General features: G+C 35.9%; 1 protein-coding gene across 2 annotated transcripts in view; it reads right to left on the bottom strand.

The window, feature by feature from the left end:
* PDCD6IP (programmed cell death 6 interacting protein) overlaps positions 1-19,383 on the bottom strand; it is a 77,324-nt gene that overhangs the window by 41,592 nt on the left and 16,349 nt on the right. Inside the window, exons 4-7 of one of the 2 annotated variants that reach the window (XM_032162139.2) lie at positions 11,818-11,945; positions 8,565-8,718; positions 7,319-7,419; positions 4,943-5,074 (exon numbers count right to left, since the gene is read on the bottom strand). In XM_032162139.2, the coding sequence (XP_032018030.1) occupies positions 4,943-5,074; positions 7,319-7,419; positions 8,565-8,718; positions 11,818-11,945 (515 nt within the window). The remainder of the gene's footprint in view (positions 1-4,942; positions 5,075-7,318; positions 7,420-8,564; positions 8,719-11,817; positions 11,946-19,383) is intronic. The other variant, XM_032162140.2, reaches the window with a different exon arrangement.

Genomic DNA, 19,383 nt, shown 5'->3' on the forward strand with positions numbered 1-19,383 from the left:
GCTTTAAAAGCCAGAGAAGTGGACCTTAGGAGGGAGCCCTTAACACAATGATGCTTGTAAAGCTAACCCTGCCCATTTCCCCACACAGGAACCTCCAGCAAAATCAATCTCATTCAAACATAAGTAACTGAAAAGGCAACTCATCTCTCAATACAAAAAAAACAAAAGGTAAAAAACTGAAAACAAGCAGTATATCTTTCCAGTAGATAATGAAAGCTCACCAAAGAAATATTGCCGCAAAGTAGATGAAAACAGCATGCTAAAAACTAAACTAAACTAAAACATTTAAGAACACAATGATAGTACCAAAAGAACAGAGGACTGGATGGCCTAAACCAGAGTGAATGATAGCCAAATAGCAAAAGACTATGAAACAGGAAGTGACAGAACTCACAAAAGTAAAGAAAAATACAAATTTATTTAAGAAAGCAAGACTGAGACATCTATACAAGGAGCAAAAGGGAAAACAGACATCACAGAAATCATAGTAAAAAACATACAGAACAAGAAAAAGTGAAGAAAACTCAACACAGAAGTTGGGAAAGAGGAGGCTGTTACAAATTAAAGATTAAGAGGGCATATCAATCAAATGCAAAGTGAGGACTTTGTGTGGATCCTGATATGAACAAACCAAGACCCCTGAGAAAAAAATCAGGGAAAACTAAACTAGATGTGGATAATACTGGATTATGACTATTAACTACTAATTCATATTAATTTTGCTAGATTGGGATAATGACCCATCTAGCAAAATTTCTTAATTTTTTAAATTTTTGTTTTTTAATTTTTTAAAATCTTTATCTCTTAGAGACACAGGCTAAAAAACTTAAGAATGAAATGATACATGAGATAGTTGTAAAATACTCCAAAAAAATAAGGAGGAAAGGAGAAATAGCTAAAACACAAAATAGCGAAATACTGATAATCACTTAAGCTGGGTAACAGAAATTCAATGATTCATACTTTTATATATGTTTGACCATCATAGTTATACACCTACACTTTTATATATGTTTTCCATCATAGTTAAACAAAAGAAAATTCATATGAAGAAACATATGCAAGAATAGTCAGGAAAATTCAGAAAATGAAAAAATTCAGGAAACAAGCAAGGACAGGCAGAAAAATTCAAAAAATGAAAGATAATACCTATCAGACATTAAAACAGTCTAAAGTATAAATAACTAAAATGATATGGAACTGGAGTATGAACAGATAAACAAGTCAATGAAACAATAAAAGCAGAAATAGATCCCAATATATACCGTGAATCTAATGTGTGATAAAGTCAGAATCTCAGATCAGTGAGGTAAACAAGGCTATTATAATAAATGCTTTGGGGACAATTGGCTAGCCATTTGGAAGACTTTAAAAACTGGATCCATATCTAGCACCACACATCAGGATAAATTCCAAGTGGATCAACAATCCAAATATGTAACAAATTACAGACGTATTTATATTTTGCTATTGGCAATCCCATTTCTATTAATTTATTTAAGATATACCTGCTGCTATGTACAGGACTGTGCTCCCCAAATTTCGTATTTTGAATCCCTAACTCCTAATGTGATGGTATTTGAACACGGGACCTTTGGAAAATAATGGGGTTTAGATGAGGTCATGAAGGTGGGGCCTCATAGGGGATTAGTTCCCTTACAAGAAGAGACACCAGAGGGCTTGCTCTTGCTGTTCACCATATGAGGACATAGAGAGAAGGCCATCTGTAAATCTCACCAGAATATGACCATACTGGCACCCTGACCTTGGATTTCCAGGCTCCAGAACGATCAGAAAATAAATTTCTGTTGTTTAAACCACCCAGTCTATGGTGTTCTTATGGCAGCCTAAGCTAAGATACCTGCTGAAGTATAAGATAACTTGTGTACCTGATTTTTTACTGTAGCATTGTTTAGAATAGTGAGCCTTGGAAACATTCAAGTATCCAGCAATAGGAGACAGCAATAAACTGTGACTTACACAGTGAAGTACAATGCAGCTCTAAGGATGGTCTCCCTATTGCTGAATTAAGATGAAGAGATCTTCAGGATACATTGTTATATGAGAAAAGAAGGTACACAACACTGTATATATTAATAGCATACTACCACTTCAGTAAGAATGAGAAGTGAGAATGTGCAATGTGTGTGTGTGTGCTGTGTATGTACATATTTGCTTCTATTTCAAAGAAAGAAAAAAAAACAAGAAATTAATGGAAATTAACTATGCGGCAGTGGGAATAATGGATGGAGGGAACAGGATAGAGGGAAAAAGAGGAACAGGAATTGAACTATATAACCTTATATATATCTATTTTCCCAATTTTGAAAAATTTCAAGCCCACAACATAATTAGCTAGGTTCAACAATGACCATTTTGCCACATTTGCTTTATCTATTCCTTTCCCATACAAACACATAATCACGTACCTTTTTTTCTTTTATTGCAGAACTATCTGAAACTGAAGTTAGATGTTAAGAGCCCTCATCCCTAAACACATCAGCAAGTATTCTATAAGGACAATCTCCTCAGTACCTACAACCTAGTATCATAACTAAGAGAACAATACTTGCACAAAATCAGATTTACAATCTTGCTAGGTCCCTCAATGAGTCAAATAAATCTTTGACATGTAGTCATTCTATATGAGTCATGTTTTTATATGTGTACGTATATGTGTGTTTATATACCTTTCTGAAAATTGTATTTCATCATCTTTGAAGAGCCACCAAGATGACCAAGAAGATCCATCTTCTGGGGCCACATAAACTGCACTGTTCAAGAAGTGCAACTCATGAGCTGTATTAAGTTCAGGTACAATTTTTCTTGGCCCCAGAAGTGATTCCAAGCAGTAATTTTACCTTTGCTGCCATTTTATCTATTGTTTTGATTTTCCTGATTGTGATTTTATTTTCATTTCTGGTTTGCACAGGACCAGTAAGTTATTTCTCTTTGCTAGTAGCCATAACTAGAAAGTTGGTTTAATAGTGTGACCTCCTAAGATATCCATCAGAATCATGGGGTATTATTCTCTACTGAGTGAGAAACTACAGCGAATATGGTTTATTGGTCAACTTCTTGTCTGTTCTGTTTGCCTTCTTGGGAGTGCAAATCAATTAAAAAATATTTCATGCCTACTGGAAAGAATAACTGCCCTTTGAAATATGGATCAGTGAGTATGTTCTGTGTTAACTTTTTTTTGAGAAGGGGTGTCACTATATTGTCCAGGATGGCCTCAAACTACTAGCTTCAAACGATCCTCCCACCTCAACCTCCCAAGTAGCCAGACTACAGGCAGGTGCCATCACACCCAACTTCTGTCTTAACTTTAACCTATAACTAAAGCTGTAAAACTAAAGCTGCAAAATCTATGTGTCTATAACTGAGGAAAAGTCTTTACCTCCCTCCCATTATGTGAATTTGAAATAGTTTCCTTTTTCAGGGGTACTTAAAAATGAGATTAAATTTCAAGAGGAGGTCTTTCTCTGACTGATTTATAGAGACTAAATATGGGCTTACTTAAATCTAATCGTCCCAGAAGCCAGAAAATAAAGAAACTAAACTTATAATTTAAATATGCTAGCCTTAAAAAATGAATCTTTCCCACAAATTTCTTGTTCAGAATCATTTTTATATATGAATCTAAGTTACTGTAATCAAAGTGAAGCCCCAGACAAATCTGGGTTTGACTTTTTTAAAAAGTCTTTCTCTGATTTGGTCACTGTGAGATGTTTTCCCATGAAAAGGCTAATTAATTAATCTGAACCTCCTAAACAACATTTCCATTGTTACGGTCTGAATGTGTCCCCCAAAGTTCATGTGCTCCCAATCCCAAAGTGTTGGGACGTGGGGGCATAATAAGAGGTGATTAGGTCAAGAGGGCTCTGCCCTCATGAATAGATTAATATCATTATCATGGGAGAGGGTTAGTTATCAAGAGAGGGGCTTCACTGAGCAGTTCGGCTCCCTCTTGCTCTCTCTCACTCACTAGCACTCTCTTGCCCTTCTACCATTCACCACGGGTAACACAGCATAAAGGCCCTCACCAGGTGCCAGCACCTTGATATTGGACTTCTCAGCCTTCAGAATTGTGACAAATTTCTGTTCTTTATCAATTACCCAGTCTGTGGTATTACGCTATAACAGCACAAAATGAACCAAGACATCCATAGTATCTTCTAAAAATCAGTAAATATTTAAACTTCCCTAACTCAAATGCCTAAGTATCTTTCTATCCTCTGTCTACCAATACTCAAAACACAAACAACTCATACAAACAGCTCCTGCTCCTGCTGGCAAGTTGCCTCAGGTGCCACAATGTCACAGCAAGTTTCTGACAACCCCAATGCCAACCGTATGAGCAAAACTGCATAGAAGGTACTCTGCTGTTCACAAGATATATATATATATATATATATATATATATGCACACACATCTCTCCACTGTCCTCCTCAAGTTGTGGAAGTATATGCCCCAGTTTAGACAAAGACCAGGCCACAAGTTAAACACTACACATACTCCTGGAGCATGGCAATTAATTTAGAATTATTTTTACACTAAAATAAACATGAATAAAAAAGAGAACTGAATGCAAATTTTGCATGAATTTTTCAGATAAAATATGAGACCTCAAAAAAAACATGCAGTAAAGTCTAAAGATAAAAATAATCTGGAGATGGCAATTAATTTAGAATTATTTTTACATTAAAATAAACATGGATAAAAAAGAGAACTGAATGCAAATTTTGCATCAATTTTTTAGATAAAATATGAGACCTCAAAAAAACATGCAGTAAAGTCTAAAGATAAAAACAATCACTTGTCGCTGCTGACAGGGGTGATGAATGGGAAAGGTTTTTATGGGCAAACTTGGAAATCTCACTAGGAAAAAAAAAAGAGGTCCAAGTTAGTTACTTAAATATTTATTACCAAGAGACTCACCTGTAACCTTGCAATTTCTTCTCCAAATTTCTTCTGCTGTTTTGCCAGGATAGACTGATGGTACTCAGCATTGGCCTGCATGATACAGTGCTTTGCAGCCAAGACAGGGAACACCTCCTGGAAATAAAAATACTGACCAGGGGAGAGTCCAACCACACAAACCACCACAGACAACATGGGATGCAGGAAGAAAAAGGAAAAGAAGACAGAAATTAGAATCACCCCATTAATGGTTTAGAGATTAAGGTTAGTCATTAGGTGTAAACAGAGAAGACGACATGATTTTGTGTGGATTGAAATCTATGAATTAAATTTTTTTCTTCCAATTGAAGGGGTTTTTTTAAACTGTTAACTGAAGCCAATTTAGGTTTTTACAATTCTCTTTAATTGATCCATGAAGTCAACATTTTGTTTACAAAAAGAAAGAAAAGCATGCATTATTAGAAAGAGAAGTAGAACGGACATTCACAGAGGCTTTAGAGGCTTTCTTATGAGCCCTTACCCAGCCTGTAGAGTTAACTAAACCATCATTACTCACATATACTAATGAAATTGCTCTACAGATGACTGTTTCATCATGTTTTTAAAAAAAGACAGTAAATTCTCACTTAAATTCATATCCTAAGAAGGTTCTTACTAAAGATGATTTTAGCCATATAAAAATGATTTAGTATCATAGATACACTAATATTTCAGTATCATATACTCAAAAACATATCATAGACAAAGGCACTAAGTATATGACCAATGATAATGACAAAGTGTTATTTTGCCTCTTTGTTTTGAAAATAATTCCAGTCAAAATTAATTTTAAAAGATCCAAAGACATAAAGCAGGAAAGCAATTATACTAGTAGTGGCTCTTCCAAAATGTCAAAATCTAACCTGTAACCTCACTGCTTTTAGGAAGTATATGATATTTAAAAAATCCAAGGAATTAGGCTAGACAATCACTATTTAAACAAAAAATGTAAGAGAATCAAAAACTGAATTACTACCTTGTGTGCTTTCCTGTCTCCCAGGGAATAATTTCCTACCTTCCTGGATCACTACTTGCAGACATTTCAGTTTTATAACTAGAATATGAAAATACCTTATGAGCTTTATTAGTAAAAAGGAAAAAATAAAAGACATCTAAATTTCAAACTACACTCATGCCAGTTCTCAGGGTAAGGCTGGAGCAACTTGGTTCTGAAACAGGAGATTTTCAAGGAATACCAGGAATGCTGCAGAGGTAGCTTCCAAGTCTTTGTAGGTGACTTTCTTCTCTCCATGACAGGACTGAACTAATGGCCCAACAGGATGTAACGGAACACTGTGCAGCTGAACATGAGGTCTTTCAGATGAAAAAAACATGAGAGGAGATCCCAAGTCTCTTTTTAAGAGGAAGGCTGTTAATGCCCAAGAGTCCTGGGCAAATTTCTACTAGGCTCTTGGTGTATCTTAAATCCCCAGGAATCATCACATTAATTCCTTATTGATCATTTTCTGAGTAACAAGTACTGTTAATGCACTTATGTGCATTTTTATTTCACCCCCAAGTTGTCTACAATTTTTTAATGTACAAAGATTCCTGAATATGACTTATAAATCAATAAGTTCCCCTACCAAAAAAAATCATGTAACAGATACCATATGATGAAACTAATTCCTTGAACATTTCTGAAGGAAGTAGTTGAAACATATATTTCACTCAATCTTTAAGTTTTCTTTATTAATCATTCCAAATTTACTAGTGATTTGCTTTGTCATTAACAAATGATCATCACTGAATAGTCTTTTCAATTTTCACTTCAGAAAGGTTTACATTGAAACATTATACTTCCTGTGATATGTGGTTTAAGATGGTTGCTTTTCCTTAGCTGTCCATTAGCAGCCCAATTTTTTATCCCTGTTGGCAAAACTGAATTCTAATCAAAGTATCAGATGAATTTGTTAAGTTTTCTTTTCCTTTTTTCTTTATGTCTGTTTTTGCGCTTTAAGACTCATCTTTAAGAAAACAGGACAATAATTAAAAGTGTGAATAATCAACATGCTCAAGTATACATGCTTGTACCAAATCGCCAATGATTCAGAACTACACAATGCCTTGATTTGATAAAAGTATTGAAAACAGATGGTCAACATTTTCCAGAAAGAGTTCTAGCTTGGAAAAACAAGTTTAGTAAAAGGTAAAGGCAAAGGCATCCCCTAAATATAAAAGAATTGTTCATGCATCTTAAATTAAAAAAAAAAAAACTATTTTTACTATATACTTCAGATAACTCTATTAAAACTTCAAATTTCTTTATGAGTTTCAACTTGCTTCTTATACACAAAAAAGTCTAAATATTTCCACATGCAAAGTAAGCAAGTGTTTATAAAAACAATAACTGACCTTGGGGAGAGTATCTTTGTATTGACACTGTTTGAAAGCATCACCAAAATAATCTGCAGCCTGATTAGCCAATTTAGCTATGATGGCATCTTTCATTTTATCTGGAATACAATATGAAATTGACCATTATAATTAAAATAAATATGAGCTAATCTGACATGTCTCAGTATAAACACTGAGATCACAAGTTTGTACACGCATCTTAAAACATCTTTCTTGATGAAATCACATTTTCTGCACAAAATTTAAAACAGACAAAATAGATTAGTGGTTGCCAGCAGTGGGGAAAAGGGGAGTGAGGAGTGAATACTAATGGGTACACAGCTTCTTTTTGGGATGATGGTAATGTTCTAAAATAAGATAGTGGTAATCAAAACTCTATGAATATACTAAAAATTTTATGTTGTATATTTAGAAAGGGTGAACTTTAGTGTATATAAATTCTATCTCAATATAAGCTGTTATTTTAAAAGAAAAAAGTATTCCAATTCCTATTTCTTCCACATGATGACTTATCTCTTATTTTCAATTTCAGCCCATATTACATATTCAGCCCATATTTCAATCTCTCATGCTAACTTATATGCCTTACAAGAATTATTCTTATTCCCTTATTCCCAGGGCCAGGGACTGTGCCTGGATGACTCCTTCTTGTCATTTAGGTCTACTTTAAAGAGGACCTCCTGAAAGAAAGGCTTCTTGACTAATGAATCTAAAATTAGCCCAGCTTCCCCTACATCCCTATCCCATAACCATACCACCAGCCACTATCATATAATTCTTATTTTTTATAGCAATTATTTCTGAAATCTTATAGCAATTATTTATGAAATTATCCTGTCTACTTAATTCTTGCTTATCATCTCTCCCATCGCCAAAACGTAAGGTTGTTTTCTAACTCCGTTTATCTAGAAACTAGAACAGTGACTGGCACAGAGTAAGTACCCAATAAATATTTGCAAATAAATGTCTGACATGTTAAAAACATACATAAATACTATTCCAGAATGGAGTGTTTAAAGACAATTACTAAAGATCCATTTCATGATTTCAAACACAGCCTACATTCTTAAATGTGCATTTGTGCCACAAATTCAGAAAAGGATAGCTGAAAATTTTCCATAATCCATGTATCAAGTTCAAGAAGGAAAGCTCAACATTGAACATATTATATTCTAATCACTTTCTTAATTTAAAAGCCTTATCACTTCTTTTCACATGCAACAAAAAGACAAATTGGAGTTACCTCTTGTGGCTTTTAAAAAAAATACTTCTTGAGCCTGTGCCAGCATAATCAGGCTGAGGGTCCCAACAGTATCTGGAGAGATGTCCACGGTAGGCTCTCGATTTAAGGCAGATAAAACCGTCTCTTTAATGTGTAAAAAGGCACCACTAGCAAACTAAAGGGGGGAAAACGAATTTCTTTAAAATCTATAGGAACTCAGCAAGACTTAATTTCCTACTGTTACATATAAAAGTCATTTCAAATGTTAACTCAGTGAACAGTTAATATATTTAAATTTTTATATTATGTAAAACCAATCTAAAACATCTGACCTACAGACAATAAGGTTATCTTTCTAAAACTCTATAGCATAACAAGAGATTTAACAAAGATTAAAAGTAAATTACAAGGAAAAACAAAGTAAACTAATGGAACAATCTGATTTAAGCTATTTTTAGATATACTTCCTCAAAATTAACATGAGAATACAGGCAGGGATAAACATTAAAATATTTTTAGTACTGCAATGCTCTTGCTTTGGTCCCAAACAAATTCATCTTTCAAATAATTAAACATGCCATAGTTAGGGGACACCCCAAATAGTACATACACCTAGTCCTCTGAGTAACAGCATTACTACCCATTGCTAGTGATTTCTGCCTGGCCTTCAGAGCTCGCTAGTGAAATGTTCCCCATCAGATTTTTCATCTAAATTATATTTTGTTAATACTAACTTTGCTTTTATGAAACAAATTATACTAAGAAAAAGAAATAAACCAGTCTGGGATTAAAAGGTGTCATGAGTTGGCCGGGTGCGGTGGCTCACGCCTGTAATCCCAGCACTTTGGGAGGCTGAGGCAGGCGGATCACCTGAGGTCAGGAGTTCAAGACCAGCCTGGCCAACATGATGAAACCCCGTCTCTACTAAAAATACAAAAATTAGCTGGGTGTGATGGCACACACTTGTAATACCAGCTGCTCGGGAGGCTGAGGCAGGAGAATCGCTTGAACCCAGGAGGCGCAGGTTGCAGTGAGCCAAGATCACACCATTGTACTCCTGCCTGGGCAACAGAGCGAGACTCCATCTCAAAAAAGAAAAAAAAAAAGGTGTCATGAGTTAGATAAATAGACAACACAGAGAAAACTCAAAGTCAAATGTATTAAAATGAACAGCACGTTTCTGCAGTCATTAAGTATTGTAAGACTAGAGTATCTGCTAGGAATGAACAACTGAACTTGTTTACTAAACTAGTGAATCAAAGTCTAGAACAGCAAGGTGTCTGAGTCTCTCATTTACAGATAAGGAACTGGAGGTACTACAGAGGTTAAAGAACTTGCCCAATGGCACAAAGCTTCTGGGTGGCAAGCAGCCTAGACAAGGACCTAGGTCTAATACCACCAGTTATCTTTCCATGATACCAGGTGCCCTGCTGTGAACCCTCACAGTATGGAATGTTTCTTTCATAATTCAGAATGACCTTTCTAAAATCTCATATACCAATTAACTGAGTTACAGTTAACCAAAAGCTAAATAAAATTTTACTTCGTTTCCACTACTTTATTTTATTTATTTTGAGACAGTCTTGCTCTTGTCGCCCAGACTAGAGTGCAATGGCACAATCTGAGCTCACTACAACCTCCGCCTCCTGGGTTCAAGCGATTCTCCTACCTCAGCCTCCCGAGTAGCTCAGACTACAGGTGCCCACCACCACACCCAGCTAATTTTTCTATTTTTAGTACAGACAGGTTTCACCACGTTGGCCAGGCTAGTCTGGAACTCCTGATCTCGTGATCCGCACACCACGGCCTCCCAAAGTGCTGGGATTACAGGCGTGAGCCACCACGCCCGGCTCGTTTTCACATTTTAAAATATTTGCCATGTATAGCCTCAAAAAGAAATAGCGTATGCATTATGTTTGTCATCTATGCCCATTCAAAACTGTAAGGCAAGCCACAATTTGGAGCATGTTGTTTGCTTAAGGTGTATTTTCCTTTTACTTTCTCAGAATAGCATCACTCACCTCTCCCCTAAATATAAACAACGGGAAAAAGCAGACTACCTCTGAGACAAGCAAATTTCATGGGAGGTTTGGGGGTGAAACAGTGGAAGGACATTTGGAATTACATGAAATTTGGAATCAGAACTACTGAAACCCAAATGGACTGCTCTATTAAGACTTCTGACCTTTAGTCTCCTCGTATGTAAAATGGGAATGACATTATATGACATATGTCACAAGGTTTATCTGAGAGTCAAATAATGTACATGAAAACACTTTGTAAATTAGAAAGTAATATAAAATTACAACATGATTATATATATTACTTACCACTGATCATTTACTGTTGTTTTAATCAAAACAAAAAAAAGCTGAATAAATAATAAACAATTGCTGGCCGGGCGTGGTGGCTCACACCTGTAATCCCAGCACTCTGGGAGGCCGAGGTGGGTGGATCACGAGGTCAGGAGATCAAGACCATCCTGGCTAACACAGTGAAATCCCATCTCTACCAAAAATACAAAAAAAATTAGCCCGGCGAGGTGGCGGATGCCTGTAGTCCCAGCTACTCAGGAGGCTGAGGCAAGAGAATGGCGTGAACCCAGGAGGCAGAGCTTGCAGTGAGCCGAGATTGCGCCACTGCACTCCAGCCTGGGCAACAGAGCGAGACTCCATCTCAAAATAAATTAATTAATTAATTAATAAAATAAAATAAACTGCCACAAAATAACATGCCATATTAGTAAATGATTAGTACGTAAAATAGATTAGGCAACTTAGGGACATTACGTCTGACCACATTTAAATATGACCTCTCCACAAGTCTCAAAGTTAAAATTTTATTTTCTTGCCAATTTGTTGTCTTTATTTTTGTAACAACGGTGAAATTTCAAGTGTGTCTCACTCTAAGAAAACATATGAAAAGAATGTACAAATTTTTTTAATTAGGTAATTTATTTAAAATGGATTTACCCTAAATGCCTGAGACGAAACCTCAGACATTTCATAATTTCTTCAACCAACGATTATTGAGCCTCTATTATGTGCCAGGCACTGTGCTAGGTGCTGGGTATAAAACAATGAGGAATAACAGACCTGGTCTATAGACAGTTTATCTAAGGGCTTCAACAGTAAGAATCAATTCATTTTAAAAGTGCATTCGTTTAAGAAAACATCTGTTGCGTAAGAAGTATGTATAAACCTAAATGCAAATTATTTTCCACTTAATCCAATTTAGTGTTGATCATTATTGTAGTAACTACTTTTCCGCATACCTGGTAATGCTTAGCAGCGATTTTCAATCCTTCATCATTATCCAGGTTCTGTTCTGCTGCAATTTGGCTAGCTAAGGCTGCACAATTGAACAACACACAGCTCTTTTCATATCCTAAGCTTGCAAGAGCTGTAAAAAATTGAGAAAGAAAAATTCATCAGATTATTTTTTCTAAAGAAAACAAATGTTTCAAAGAGAAATACTATGACCTCTATCATCCCAGACCTGTTTTCTTGCTGTCATATGCTCCCATATTACAAGCTGCCCTTACAGGCATATTTATTTCCACAACAATATTCCCATCACCTAAAACGCTAAAGAACAGTAAGTTATTCTTTCTCTCCTTCCCTTTACTTCCACATTTCTATTACAATCAAATTCAAATGTAAAAGTCATTTTCATGTCATTTCTCTCAGTTTCTTAAATTTGAATAAATTATTTCCATTTTTCCATCACCTCTCAAAATCGCATTGTCCCACCACAATCAAACCAGTTCCTCATTACCACAAATCTAAGTCAATGCAATTACCTCCTAGCTGGCCTTATGCTTTACTCCCTCATGCAAATACATTTCTCAAAGGGCTAGCAGATTAGCTGGGCTAAAACCCAACTCTGATAAAAAAAAAAAAAAATCTACACACCTCACATCCACTTAGGATAGCTCCTATTAAAAAACAAACAGAAAATAAGCATTGATGAAGATATAGACAAACTGGAACCTTCCTGTACTGTTGGCAGGAATGCAAACTCGTGGTTGGGCATGGTGGCTCACTCCTGTACTCTCAGCGCTTTGGTAGGCTGAGGCAGGAGGATCTCTTGAAGCCAAGAGTTTGAGGTCAGCCTGAGCAACACAGCAAGACCCCATCTCTACAAAAAAAAAAAAAAAAAAATTGTTTTTAAACAGCCAGGTATGGTGGTGCATGTCTATAGTCCTAGCTACTCGGAGGCAGGAGGACCACTAGAGCCCAGGAGTTCAAGGCTGCAGTGAACTATGATCATGCCACTATACTCCAGCCTGAGCGACAGAGCGAGACCCTGTCTCAAAATAAAAAATTAAAATTAAAAAAAGTGCAACTACTGTGGAAAACAATATGGCGGGTCCTCAAAATATTAAAAATAGAATTGCTATTTTATCCAGCAATTCCACTTTTGGGTATATACCCCCAAAAAAATGAAAGCAGAGTCTCAAAGAGATATATGTATGCCCATGTTCATAGCAGCATTATTCACAAAGCCAAACATGAAAGCAACCCAAGTGTCTGTGATCTGATGAATATATAAACAAAATGTGGTATATACATACAATGGAATATTAGTGAGCCTTAAACAAGAAGGAAATCATATGCTATAACACGGATGAATCTTGAGGACATTAAGCTAAACGAAATAAGTCAGTCACAAAAAGACAAATATTGTATGATTCCACTTATATGAGTTACCTAGAGTAATGAAATTCATAGAGACAGAAATCAGAATGATGGTTATCAGGGATGGTGGTAGGGGGAGGGGGATTGTTGTTCAATTAGTACATTATTTCAGATTTGCTAGATGAAAAAGTTCTGGAGATGTATTTTACAACAACGTGAAATACACCCAACATTAGTGAACTGTACACTTAAAAATGATTAAGATAATAAATTTCATGTTGTGAAATTTTTTTTTAATGCAGTCTATGACTCTACTTGTATGAGGTACCTACAGTTAAATTCAGAGACTGAAAGAATGCTAGTTGCCAAGGGTTGAGGGGGGAGGGAAGAATGGGACATTATAATTGTTTTTTCTTCTTTTGAGACAGGGTCTCACTCTGTCACCCAGGCTGGAGTGCACTAGTGCAATCACACTCACTGCAGCCTCTACCTCTTGGGTACAATCAATCCTCCTGCCTCAGCCTCCTGAGTAGCTGGGACTACAGGCACAGGCCACCACATCCGGCTAATTTTTGTATCTTTTGTAGAGACAGGGACTCACTATGTTGCCTAGGCTGGTCTTGAACTCGTTGGTTCAAGCAATCCTCCCACCTCAGCCTCCCAAAATGCTGGGATTACAGGCATGAGCCACTGCCCCCCAGTCTGTGAAGTTATCATTTACTGGGCAGAGTTTCAGTTTTGTAAGGTGAAAAAGAGTTCTCGAGACGATGTTTGCTCAATAATGTAAATGTACTTAATACCACTGAAGTGTACACTTAAAATGGTTAAGAAGGCATATTGTGTATATTGTATCACAATTGAAAAATAACTTTTAAAAATCTACAATAGCTCCCTATTACTTACAGAATTCAATCAAGATCTTGCATAATGTGCAAGGCACTGACCACCAGGCAAAATAAGGCTCCTTACAAAAAACACTGAACAAACCAATCTAGGAGAATCAGAACAATACTACATTTGCATGTTTGTGCCACAGGAGTAGTACCATAAAGTAAAGCCCTCCTTGTTACAGTACTTTGGTGGCCTCCTATGTAATAAACCCCAGTTTTCAACTTGCTTCCAAACCAATTCTAGTCTCCTCATTCTAAACTAAAGCAGACATAAACACCAGCTACTCTAACCTACTTTATTAAATATATGGAAAATCTAAAATAAACAGGTTGTGAAAAAAGCCTGCAGCAAAATAAAGGAAGAGCAATGTGAACTGAAAAACTAAGCCCAAAATAAATAAAGACAATTCCAGTCATAAACGATAATATTCCAAAGATCACAATTAGCATTCCTTAAAGAGATTCAAAGATGGTACATCCACAAAAGAAAAGGATTTTTTTAATTAATAAGAAAAAGCTTCTAAAAATTAAAAACTTGATTGTTAAATTTTTTTCAAAAGTTTTAAAGGGCGGAGGAAGGAAAAAAACTTTTTTTCAAGTTTTAAAATTAATATCTAGGCAATCTCTCAGAAAGAACAAAGTCAAGAAAAAATATAAAAATTATGAGTGAACTCAGAACAACCAACATCTAATAAAGTATTCCAAAGAAAGAGAGACAAAAGAGACAAGCAAATTATCAAAGAAATATAAGAAAACTTCCCAGAGCTTAAGGGAGATACGTGTTCAAACTAAAAGGGCCAAAAAGAAATGCCCTACACACAAATAAAATGAAATCCCATTAAGTCTTTTGAGATTTCTAAACATGAAAGATAAAGAGAAGAATGTAAAAATATTCCCAAGAGCAAAGAAACAGATCACTTATAAAATAACAAAAACCAGACTTTTCATCAGTAACACTAGATACTAAAAGGCATGGGATTGGCCAGGTGCAGTGGCTCATGCCTGTAATCTCAGCACTTTGGGAGGCTGAGGCAGGCAGATCACGAGATCAAGAGAACAAGACCATTCTGGCCAACATGGTGAAACGCTGTCTCTATTAAAAGTACAAAAATTAGCTGGACGTGGTGGCGCGCGCCTGTAGTCCCAGCTACTCGGGAGGCTGATGCAGGAGAATCACTTGAACCTTGGAGGCAGAGGTTGCAGTGAGCTGAAATCACGCCACTGCACTCCAGCCTAGTGACAGAGTGAGACTCCCTACCAAAAAAAAAAGAAAAAAAAAAGCAAGGGATCAATGCCTTCAAGTTCTGAATATAATTTTAATTAATTCAATAACTATATACATTAGGCCAGTGTGGCAGGAGAGAGCAAGGAACAAAATTAAGTATCAGCCAGGCATGGTGGTTCACACCTGTAATCCCAGCACTTTGGGAGGCCAAGGTGGGCGGAGCTCTTGAGGCCAGGAGTTCGAGACCAGCCTGGCCAACATGGTGAAACCCTGCCTCTACTAAAAATACAAAAATTCGCCAGGCGTGGTGGTGCATGCCTGTAATCCCAGCTACTCAGGAGGCTGGAGCACGAGAATCACTTGAACCTCAGAGGCAGAGGTTGCAGCAAGCCGAGATCATGCCGCTGCACTCCATCCACCCTGGGCAACAGACCAAGACTGTTCTCAAAAAAAAAAAAAAAAAAAAAAAGAATGAAATATATTCCAAACAAGAAATAAAAGTAAACTGTTTATATATCAGATACATATCTCAGTCTATTATGTTGCCCATAGATATTATCATACCAGACTGTAGTCTCTCATTTTATTTTGACAATTTCTCATGTATAAGAACTTTTATGAGATTTTACATATAAGAGCTATTTTATCTTTTTTCCTTTATTTTCTTCTATCCATCTAAACTTAAACCAGGTTTTCAAAACAATATATAATTTTCCTTTTCTCAAAGATGACTTTCTAAGTATTTAACTGTATTCTTGTTTCTTACTTGCTCTTTTTCATTTTTTTTTTTTCTTTTGAGACAAGGTGTCACTCTGTCACCCAGGTTGAAGTACAGTGGCGTGATCATGGCTTACTGCAGCCTCAACCTCCAGGCTCAAGCAATCCTCTCACCTCAACCCCCTAAACAGCTAGAACTACAGGCACATGCCACCATGTCTGGCTAATTTTTTTACTTTTTGTAGAGACAGAGTTTCCTCTGTTCCCCAAGCTGGTCTTGTACTCCTGGGCTCAAGTGATCCGCCTGTCTCGGCCTCCCCAAGTACTGGGATTACAGGCACGAGCCGCCACTTCCAGCCTCTAAGTTTTTCAGAATGAAAATAACAGCTTTCTAAAATTCAAACAATTTTTCTAAACTACAAAAAAATAATTAAAAATCACCCAAGATCTCATCTTCCAGAGTTAACCAGAATTTATTTTTTGGTATCTCACAAATAACTACATACACATTCACACACATAACTTTTCACAAAGTGGATACTATACCACACTCGAGTTGCCTGCAATGCACAACTCGAGGAAGAATTACTCTGGGTTCCTTATGAGGAGTGTCCCAAGGAGCCCAACTCAGGGGACCCTAGAGTTGTACAATGCAACAACTCTGAACTAAGGCAGGCCTTTTACTCAATATTTTGTTGATATAGCTTTACATATCAACAAATATATATATGCATTTTTATTCTTAGTATTCCAAAAGTACACAATATTCAAATGAATGAGTAGCCTTTTATTTAACCAAGACATTACTGAAGGACATTTAATTAACAATTTTTGCTACTAGAAATGCCTTGATGAACCACCTCCTGCTTTATGATCTGATTTTTTGCTTCCCAGTTTTTCTGGATACTTGAATTCATCACTCAAGTGTCTCCTAGTTCTCCTGCCACCTGCTCCTTATTCTCAGCCTACAAAATTTCTTAAGTCATAACAACACTAAAAATCCTTTTCTTCACCTTGGCTCCCTCTCAGAATGACGCTCCCTTTGTCCCCAAATCTTTACTGTAGATTTCCTGAAATGAGCAACCCACATTTACTGTTTCCATTCCCTCAACTCCCATTCACCCCTCAATCTGATGCTTCTTCAGGATACTCCAAGAGAAACTTCTCTCTGCTAAATCCAGTGACTTCTCCAACCTTACATGACTTGAGTTCTGCCACAATGACTCTGTCAAGGATGTTCCAGCCTGGACCTGGGATGATCATCAGAATCACCTGGATATATTTTCTTTTTTTTTTTTTTTTTTAGACGGAATCTCGCTCTGTCGCCCAGGCTGGAGTGCAATGGCACGATCTCGGCTCACTGCAACCTCTGCCTCTCAGGTTCAAGTGAGTCTCCTGCCTCAGCCTCCTGAGTAGCTGGGATTACAAGGCGTGCGCCACTACACCTGGCTAATTTTGTATTTTTAGTAGAGACAGTATTTCACCATGTTGGTCAGGATAATCTCAAACTCCTGACCTCGTGATCCACCTGCCTCGGCCTCCCAAAGTGCTGGGATTACAGGCGTGAGCCACTGCGCCCGGCCACCTGGAGATATTTCCAAAGATACTACTTCCAGTGCCCTACTCCAAAACTTTCTCCTGTCACATCTGGCACTCTGTATCTTCATCTTTAAAGATAAACCTTTAACATTTTTCCCAGGTAATACTAATACGCAGCCAGGTTTGGGAACCACTGGACCACATCACCTTTGAAACTCTTCTGGCATTCCTTCACATCTCTATTTTACCCTGGTTCCTGTAAGATATGAAAGCTTTTTCTCAACCTCATTCCCAGAACCTCTTCCTCTATTTCCCCTGAATGTTATATTACTTAGCTCTGACTTTGATACCTTTCTCAGTCAATTATCTGCCAGAAGGAATAAATTTATTATCACCTAATAATTGTTCCCGAATGTATATATCTTTCTCTTCTGAGCTTTAAATCCTTTATTTCAAAATGCCAGAGAAACGTCTACCCAGACGTAACACAGAAAAATCAGACTCAACCTTTCTACTAAGAGGAATAAATATCCAACAGGTCAAACCAACTTATTAAATCTCAGAGTCAAGCCTCAACTCCTACTCTTCCTTCTGACTGGTAGTCAGCAAATTCAGTCAACTTCACCTCTGAAAAGTCTGAAATCCCTCTCTTCTGTGACTCGCACACACTAGCTTATCTAACCTCATCATCTCTCATCAGTCTCCTAACTGGTCTGTTTCTCTCTCTAGTCCCGGGAGTTAGGCCTTCTAGATTCATATTCCAGCTTTATTAAATCCTAACCATATGACTTCAGAAAATCATGTAATCTTTCTAAACCAGTTTGTTCAACTGGCATAATAGTGCCTTTTCCTCATTAAGCTATTGGAGAATTCAGTAAGATTATTTATAAAGTCCCTTACAGAGTGCCTGGGTAAAATAAATGCCCAATAAACATGCACTATTATTATATAAGAGGGAAAAGTACAAAGTCAGCAGCATAATATTTGCAACTCTTCACAATCTGCTAATACCATCACCCTCCATAATCCCCAATTCAACCTATAGTTAAAAGCCATAACAATAATTATTATTAAATTAACATTATAATATCTACTATAAAATATATATTTCCATTTCCTCACTTATATATAAGTATAAACCTTATATAAGATATATAGATATATGTATGTATATGGTATGCACATACTATATAATACATATTATATATCTATATCTTATAAGGTATATAGTATACATTATAGCATACCTTATATAATGAATATGTATACTATAAAAAGGATATACCATAAGACATATTATACATACTTATATATAATACATGTATATATACATATTATATTTCTTATATATTATATAATATATACATATATGTATAATATATGAATATATACATATAGTATACATATTATATATATTATACATACACATAAATGTATGCATGTATATATGCATACAAATATATATACCTATGTATATGTAAGTATATATACATGTGTGTATATAATATGTATATAATACGTATTATATACACATATGTGTATATTATATGTATAATACGTATTATATACACATATATACATATATACATACATATATGTATTATATACATAATACACATTATATATACATATATACATACATATACAATACACATTATACATACATATACAATACACATTATATATGCATATAATACACATTATATATAATACACATTATATATGTATATATAATACACATTATATATGTATATATAATACACATTATATAATACACGTTATATATAATACACATTATATATGCATATATATGCATATATAATGCACAT

Source organism: Hylobates moloch, unplaced genomic scaffold (genome assembly GCF_009828535.3).
Source record: "Hylobates moloch isolate HMO894 unplaced genomic scaffold, HMol_V3 SCAFFOLD_8, whole genome shotgun sequence".
NCBI lineage: Eukaryota > Metazoa > Chordata > Mammalia > Primates > Hylobatidae > Hylobates > Hylobates moloch.